Source organism: Sinocyclocheilus grahami, unplaced genomic scaffold (genome assembly GCF_001515645.1).
Source record: "Sinocyclocheilus grahami isolate Dianchi unplaced genomic scaffold, SAMN03320097.WGS_v1.1 scaffold912.1, whole genome shotgun sequence".
Lineage (NCBI taxonomy): Eukaryota > Metazoa > Chordata > Actinopteri > Cypriniformes > Cyprinidae > Sinocyclocheilus > Sinocyclocheilus grahami.
The window spans coordinates 421620-430749 of NW_015506091.1; the positions used below are offsets into that span (position 1 = coordinate 421620).

The 9130-nt window shown below is 40.8% G+C and overlaps 1 protein-coding gene across 1 annotated transcript in view; it reads left to right on the forward strand.

Annotated features, from left to right (window-relative positions):
• The first annotated feature begins 7821 nt into the window (after window positions 1–7821).
• LOC107564126 (leucine rich adaptor protein 1-like) overlaps window positions 7822–9130 on the forward strand; it is a 5015-nt gene continuing 3706 nt past the window's right edge. The window contains exon 1 of the mRNA XM_016249132.1: window positions 7822–8357. Coding sequence (XP_016104618.1) covers window positions 8169–8357 — 189 coding nt within the window. The 5' untranslated portion in view covers window positions 7822–8168. The remainder of the gene's footprint in view (window positions 8358–9130) is intronic.

The window sequence follows — 9130 nt, forward strand, 5'->3', positions numbered from 1 at the left end:
ACAAAACTAAACAAGATAAAAGAGAATAAGACCCAGACATTAAAAACAGCTTCACTTCTAGCCAGGATGAACATGGTGAGGTTTGTTTGGTTAATTATTGACTCAATCTATCCATTTCATAATTTAGTTTACATTTTTATGATAAAAACTGGTTAAATCAGGGTCCAGCAAAACCAATTGACAAGCACTGGTCTAATGAATATCACACATAATTATGGCAAGAGCTTTCTCAAAATCTCAAGCTGCAATCGGATTGGTGCATTCTATGCAATTTCTGAGATTTAGGTTTTACACGCGTTTGCTGACGTGAAACAGTCGTTTTCCAATGAGTGTTTCTGGCTTAGAAACAGTTGCTGGTTTTAATTATTGAAAGCCAGTTCTGTCTTGGTCACGAGATGTTTAAATGGATGCATTTCTTTAAAGCTGTTGAGGAAGATCAAAGAGTGTAACACAGCTATGGGGAGTTTGGGAAACACTGACCAATGAAACAACCTCATGATCCATTACAGCGACAAATACATACAGTGCTTAAAATAGACCTAAAACCACTACAGGGTGTTTTACAGAAGATTCAGGGGTTGCACTTTATTTTAAGGTGTCCATGTTACAGTGTAATTATACGTATAAGTACTGAGTAATATTAATTAACAACATGTACTTACTATATGGTTAGGGTTAGGATTTGGTTTGGCTTGGTTTGACCTCCAATTAAACAAACTCTTGTTTTCCTTTGTAAGCGTCTTATCGAGTGAAGTGGCTCCTGCCGCGGATGTCAGCAAGATTTAAGATACGACATAAGACCATGGCACAGAGTTCACCGCTGTACATCATTAAGACTGCGCTGCGTCTCTGTTTGGGATGTTCAAAGACGCGCGAGTGATTCTCATGGGATCAGACGAGTCTCTAGACACTCACCTGAAGAAATCCCAGAGATTACGCGAGAAACTCAACCTACATCCCCATCACAGAGACAGATGGAGACAAGCAGCGAGATGCTGACTTTAATTAGAGTCAGTTTCTCATTGCAGAACTGATGACATCACAGCAGTTTACATGCAAATATGAGCTAATACGCAAATCTAATGAGTTCAGATGCAAATAGAGTTGATGTGATTGTTGTAAGGCTAACTCTTGGTTTGTAGCTTGGCCTTGAGGTCCTGGTTTTTCTAATTAGTCCCTCATTATCTCACCTGTGTGTCTTTACCCTCATACCCTCGCTGTGTATTTATAGCCCTCGTTCTTGGTCTCGTCCTGTTCTTCTATCTATGGTTCTCAGTTATAATATATTATTGTGAAATAAAATGACACATATGCCGATGTAAGCTTTTGGTCGTATCGCCCATGAAATAGAGATCAACTGCTAAAACTGCTAAAAAATGTTACCAGTGTGTGAATGCATCCTTAAAGTTCAAAGTGTTCCTTAGTTTTGATGCAAACATATGCATAGAGCCGAACGCACAGCCTTTCAATTAAAACTTAATTTATAGAATACATGAACACTGGGGGTCAACACAAGTTAGTGAAGTGCCCAGCAGATGTTCACTTCAGAATCTCACGAGACATACTAGGTCATCTACATTTACATTCCATTTAGTCATTTAGCAGATGCTTTTATCCAAAGCGACTTACAAATGAGGACAATAGAAGCAGTCAAAACTAACAAAAGAGCAACAATATGTAAGTGCAAATGACAAGTCTCGGTTAGCCAAACACAGTACACATAGCAAGGTATTTTTATTTTTTTATTATATATATATATTGACAAGCACTGGTCTAATGAATATCACACATAATTATGGCAAGAGCTTTCTCAAAATCTCAAGCTGCAATCGGATTGGTGCATTCTATGCAATTTCTGAGATTTAGGTTTTACACGCGTTTGCTGACGTGAAACAGTCGTTTTCCAATGAGTGTTTCTGGCTTAGAAACAGTTGCTGGTTTTAATTATTGAAAGCCAGTTCTGTCTTGGTCACGAGATGTTTAAATGGATGCATTTCTTTAAAGCTGTTGAGGAAGATCAAAGAGTGTAACACAGCTATGGGGAGTTTGGGAAACACTGACCAATGAAACAACCTCATGATCCATTACAGCGACAAATACATACAGTGCTTAAAATAGACCTAAAACCACTACAGGGTGTTTTACAGAAGATTCAGGGGTTGCACTTTATTTTAAGGTGTCCATGTTACAGTGTAATTATACGTATAAGTACTGAGTAATATTAATTAACAACATGTACTTATTATATGGTTAGGGTTAGGATTTGGTTTGGCTTGGTTTGACCTCCAATTAAACAAACTCTTGTTTTCCTTTGTAAGCGTCTTATCGAGTGAAGTGGCTCCTGCCGCGGATGTCAGCAAGATTTAAGATACGACATAAGACCATGGCACAGATTTCACCGCTGTACATCATTAAGACTGCGCTGCGTCTCTGTTTGGGATGTTCAAAGACGCGCGAGTGATTCTCATGGGATCAGACGAGTCTCTAGACACTCGCCTGAAGAAATCCCAGAGATTACGCGAGAAACTCAACCTACATCCCCATCACAGAGACAGATGGAGACAAGCACGCAGATGCTGACTTTAATTAGAGTCAGTTTCTCATTGCAGAACTGATGACATCACAGCAGTTTACATGCAAATATGAGCTAATACGCAAATCTAATGAGTTCAGATGCAAATAGAGTTGATGTGATTGTTGTAAGGCTAACTCTTGGTTTGTAGCTTGGCCTTGAGGTCCTGGTTTTTCTAATTAGTCCCTCATTATCTCACCTGTGTGTCTTTACCCTCATACCCTCGCTGTGTATTTATAGCCCTCGTTCTTGGTCTCGTCCTGTTCTTCTATCTATGGTTCTCAGTTATAATATATTATTGTGAAATAAAATGACACATATGCCGATGTAAGCTTTTGGTCGTATCGCCCATGAAATAGAGATCAACTGCTAAAACTGCTAAAAAATGTTACCAGTGTGTGAATGCATCCTTAAAGTTCAAAGTGTTCCTTAGTTTTGATGCAAACATATGCATAGAGCCGAACGCACAGCCTTTCAATTAAAACTTAATTTATAGAATACATGAACACTGGGGGTCAACACAAGTTAGTGAAGTGCCCAGCAGATGTTCACACACACACACACACACACACACACACACATACAAAGAAAAACAAGTAAATAGAATAGAACAAATAGAAAGCTAGTGTTAAAAAAAGAAGATAAATAGATAAAAGTAGAATTAAAATACAATAGAAAGTGCTAGAGTTAGAGGGTCAAATAAAGGTGGAACAGATGTGTTTTTAGCCGATTGTTGGAGATGGTTAAGGACTCAGCTGCTGGGATTGAGTTGAGCTGGTCATTCCACCAGGAGGGAACATTTAATGTAAAAGTCTGTGAAAGTGATTTTGTGCTTCTTTGGGATGAACAATAATGCGTCATTCCCTTGCAGAACGCAAGCTTCTAGAGGGCACATAACTCTGAAGTAATGCATTTAGGTAAATGCGTGCACAGTCAGTGGTGGTTTTGTAGGCAACATAGGTGTGATGTGCGTTTTTTTCGGCTCATTAAAGATTAATCTTGCAGCTGCATTTTAGATTAATTGTAGAGGTTTGATAGAAGTGGCTGGAAGACCTGCCAAGAGAGCATTGCAATAGTCCAGCCTGAACAGAACAAGAGCTTGAACAAGGAATTGAGAAGCATGTTCTGAAAGAAAGGGCCTGATCTTCTTGATGTTGTATGAAGCAAATCTGCAGGACTGGGTAGCTTTAGCAATGTGGTCTGAGAAAATCAGCTGATCATCAATCATAACTCTAAGGTTTCTGGCTGTTTTTGAAGGAGTTATGGTTGATGTGCCTAACTGGATGGTGAAATTGTGAAGAAACTATGGGTTTGTTGAAACCACAAACAGTTCTGTCTTGGCCAGGTTGAGCTGAAGGTGATGGTCCTTCATCCAGCATGAAATGTCTGTTAGACATGCTGAGATGCGAGCAGCTATCGTCGGATCATCAGGATGGAATGAGAGGTAGAGTTGAGTGTCATCAGCATAGCAGTGATATGAAAAGCCATGTTTCTGAATGACAGAACCTAGTGATGCCATGTAGACAGAGAAGAGAAGTGGTCCAAGTACTGAGCCCTGAGGCACCCCAGTAGCTAGATGTTGCGACTTGGACACCTCACCTCTCCAAGATACCTTGAAGGACCTATCTGAGAGGTAAGACTCAAACCACTGGCGTGCGGTTCCTGAGATGCCATTTTCCAACAGGGATACTTTTTGGGTACTTTTCGCCCACTGTTTTATGAATACTGCAAATTCAGACATTTACTACTCTTTTGGCGTACTGTTTTCACCTGCTATATAGTAGAGAAGTAGGCAGAGCTGGATGTGCACATACTATGCTGATGATGAAATGTGTCACACGTTCTGTATGCATATACTAGCATTCGCATAAAAATCTAAGTAAAAAAATAAAGTAAATTATGTTTATGTCATTTTTGCTGTGTGTTTATGGATTGGCCTGGATGCATGTGAGACCAGCCCTGGATATGACATCAGCCAACGAGACTAAAGCAGCTGAATGAAAGCAGCATCTCCTTTATAATATGATTGCATTCCGTGGCTTCTCTTCCTTGGCTGATGAAATCTGCTCTGCTTGCTCTCGTCTTTCTGTCGGCCTCGTTTCCCTCCTCGCTTCCGTTCAGTTTATAAATGAGGTCTCGGTTTGCTGGTCCTGGAGGGAATCTAATGAGTGTTCAAGTGTAATCCGGTGAGGAGCAGTAAATCTGAGCTGTTTACCGCGCGCTCAGGGTAAATTACTGCTATGTAAATCTGCTCAAGTGCTGCGCGACTGGAGAAGCTCCGATTGAAGCTGCTGCAGGAAACGCTAAGTGGACAGAAAGCCAATACTCTAGAATGGAGAGAGAGAGACGGAGAGAGAGAGAGAGAGAGAGAGAGAGAGAGAGAGAGAGATTCTTTACCTGGAAGCAAATCCTCTATGTAAAAAATGGTCTGATCGTGTCTTATAAGGGTGGACAATATACGACCAAATTATTGTAATAAAGAGTTCTTAACTAGTTCTACCTTAATCTGGACTAGTTTATTTCTTCATCATGCTCATGTGTAAGTCTCAGTGCAAATACATCTACAGTAGAATAAAAAATAGCGACTCTGCCATCTATCACTGCCTGTGCTTAGCCAGCGACAAGCAATTTATCAGAGAAACCTGGAGATGGAGAGAGAGAGATAGAGACGGAGAGAGAGAGAGAGAGAGAGAGAGAGAGAGAGAGAGAGATTCTTTACCTGGAAGCAAATCCTCTATGTAAAAAATGGTCTGATCGTGTCTTATAAGGGTGGACAATATACGACCAAATTATTGTAATAAAGAGTTCTTAACTAGTTCTACCTTAATCTGGACTAGTTTATTTCTTCATCATGCTCATGTGTAAGTCTCAGTGCAAATACATCTACAGTAGAATAAAAAATATATAAATCTCCATGGACTCGCATGTTTCTAGCATTGTGTAGTCTATCATCTATACACCATCAAACCACCAGCACTAATGCTATTAAAGTGAGTTCAGATACATACATTGTCTTGAGTGTTGGTGTGTAGAAATGAGGAGCTGAGGAACATGAAGACTTCAGGACTGATCTAGAGATTCCTCTTAGATCCGGATCATCCTGTTAGATTAGACTGACATCTGCTGGCGGACAGTAGCTTCACACATCAGAAATTGTGTCCTGTATTTAGTACAGTTCATATGCTAGTTTGGGGAGATACAGACTGAAATGTTATTCACTGAAAATGTTCCTCATTCACACTCCTGCATATTTAGATGTGACGCTTCAAGACGAGTTGCTTAAGCTTTATGATGGATTTTTTTGTTGAACAAAAAGTTGAAGTTTGAAGTAAAAAAATAAAATATTTACATATTTAAAAAATAACTATTAATTTAACAGAAAATGTTAATCTCTCAAATTTGATTTGAGAAGATTTTGATTACATGTAAACAATTTTTTTTGGTTTTGTTTTGTTTCTGTGAACAGTTTCAGGTTTAACCGTCTGGCGTTGTTCATTTGGGAGTCACACTTGTGCTGCTCGTGATCAAAGGTGACCGAACACCTGACATATAACTTTTTATTTTATTTTCAGTGAAATCAATGTAATATATTTTTGTTCAATAATATTTTTATTTTGTATTCTGAGAAAAGTTGTGGATTTGGATTTATATAAAGACATTCTCAAAGACAACTGTTTGTAAAGGTTTAGATTTTTTTGTCTGCAATATTGGTCTGAAATGTCAGTTTTTGCCTCTTATTTTAGTCTTCTGGCACAATTTTGCCATATTGTTACAGCAAGTTCATTTGTGTGTGTATAATTGTGTGTGTCTGTGTGTGTGTGCGCGTGTGTGTCTGTGTATGTGTGTGTCTGTGTGTGTGTGTGTGTGTGTGTGTGTGTGTGTGTGTGTGTGTGTGTGTGTGTCAAAAATGACTGAACAACGCCAGAGGGTTTTAAACAAATGATTAAAACGTGCATAAGGCAAGTGCTGGTAGTCAAGCATGTGACGAGTGGTGAAAAGAGAGTAGATTGCTTCAAAGCAGGAAAACAACAGTGGTTTAATATTGTAAAACTAATCAATTCTGGAACTAATTCATCTGTAAGCAGCTCTACAGAAGACAATAGAGTTGTTATTCAGATCAGTGTCAGTGCTGCAAATCAAATTCTGTTCTCAGCACATGAAAGTGAATTTAGAGTCTGAATTAACATGCAATGTTGAGTTTCTGATGTTCTTGATCACTGAACTACAGCATGTGAAGATCAAACCATCTCTGAAAATCTGCATAAATAAAGCCACGATTAAGCAAGCAGATGCTAGCTGTGAAGCTGCTGCTGCAGTGCATTCTGGGAGTCTCACATTTGGAGCTGTTGAAGTGTGTTTCAGACACAATATCTCAGCTGTTTCTCCTGCACAGAATTAAGATTAAACAGAGAGAAATCAATGACTTCATCTTGCGTCTCCTGCTTAGATGTTCCTCCTCAGAGCCGCTCCACAGTCATCTTACAGCTCTGGATGAACTACATGTCTGAAATCATCCTCCTTCATTCACACCGCCTCAGCAGACCTGTGTGTTTACCATCTCAATTACCAACGATTATATTAACAGAGAAACCTTTAGCTCACTCAAAACTGAACATTATCACCATTTACTGTGAACTAACCCTCTAAATCTGACAGATGTCAGTTTTACATTCATTCTAAATCATAAACATCTTAAAGACATCTTCTAAACGTGACATCTGATAGGAAACATGCTATAGACGTATTGCAGATGAGCAAACAGACATCTCTGTGATGCACGTGTGCTGTCAGCGTAGTTCCACCTCAAAGAGATGATTTAGACACTTTACGGATCAAACTACATTATTTTACTCAATAATTCATGTAAATGTTGTAACAAAACTCTGTTTTTCAGCATGACAGGAACATTGTGAGCTATGGAACTTTTTTTTTTTTTGATACACAGTAACAATGTGTTATTAATAGTAGACTTGAAAAAAGTCCATCTTCCAAATCATGTCTTTAGGCAGATATTCCTCTGTTTCAGACAGGTTTCGCAGGACATTGCACACACAGAGAGATAGAGGGAATGAAGTCACACACTGCAGCTTCAGGCCTTGTTCAGACGAGCAGCAAACATGTTTGCATGTCCAGGTTTTTGAAAGTCTGGACAGAAAGATTTTATTTACAGAAGCATCTCAGTCTGGACTCTGGCTGCTCAATACATACACACGCAGTTTGATCTCACCGCTAGATGGCGCTGGCGTTCCACTGCTTTTCACCAGGTGATTATATTCCTCTGTATTGAAATATTTATTTGGAAAATAGAACCACATCAACTCGCATAACAGAAAGCAGCTCGCATCAGTTTTATACTGCAGCTGTATGTTGAGGAACACGTCTAAATAATGCGAGAAGAGCGTGTCGCGCATGCGCCGCTTAATGACGCGCGCGAGGGCGGGTGTCACCTGTGCGTCAGTCACCCGACCAGACCACACCAGACCCGACCAGACCCGACCGGCGGAGCACCGAGGAACCGCCGCGCTTCACCCGAATATCCCCGTGCGTTTGACGTCATGCTCCGGTAGGATCGATTACCTGCGGCTCTGGATTATTGATGAGGATGAGGATGATGATGGAGGATCTGCCGGACTTCAGAGACGTGGAGCACAAGCTGGGCCGCAAAGTTCCGGAGAGTTTGGTTCGTTCACTCGCCGGCGACCCGTTCAGAGGCTCGGAGACGCACGCGCGCGCTGATGGTCTGCAGACGCTCCACAACAACATCAGCTTCCTGCGACAACAGATGGTGAGTGGCGCGCGCCACAGAGTCGCTTAACCCGACCCAGAAGAGTCGTTTAGCCCGACCCAGAAGAGTCGTTTAGCCCGACCCAGAAGAGTCGTTTAGCCCGACCCAAAAGAGTCGTTTAGCCCGACCCAAAAGAGTCGTTTAGACCGATCCAGAAGAGTCGTTTAGCCCGACCCAAAAGAGTCGTTTAGCCCGACCCAGAAGTTCTTACGCGCGTTCAGTATCATCGTCAGACATGTAGCATGCATTTCTGTTTGTCTGTAATTATAAAGTACATCTGTATAATGATGAATCGAGATGTTCGATGCATTATTATACACTATTATACACTAATGGGTTTACATTCGCATGAACACGTTTAACAGAGCTCAGACAGACGTTTAACAAATACAGACATGCATCTCTAGATGTTCTAGTCTCCAGAAGTGAACTGCACACCGCAGTGTCTCTGTTTGGGTTGTGTTTGTTCATTTGGTCACTGAGCATTAGAGATGTCGGAGTCTGTCGTTTTTTGGTTTTTAGTGTGATTAACGGCGCGAACAGATGGTCTGATCCGCCGCCTGCTGCTCACACAAACACTGACTCTGATCACAAACACCCCGATCTGCGTTTCTGACCCAGCAGCTGAGAATGATGCGATACTATAACTGCAGAACTGAACAACAGCTGAGGAATCATTCATTCATGACTCACACTCACACTCACACACACTCCCACTCCCACACACTCACACTCACACACACACACACACTCACACACACACACACTCACAC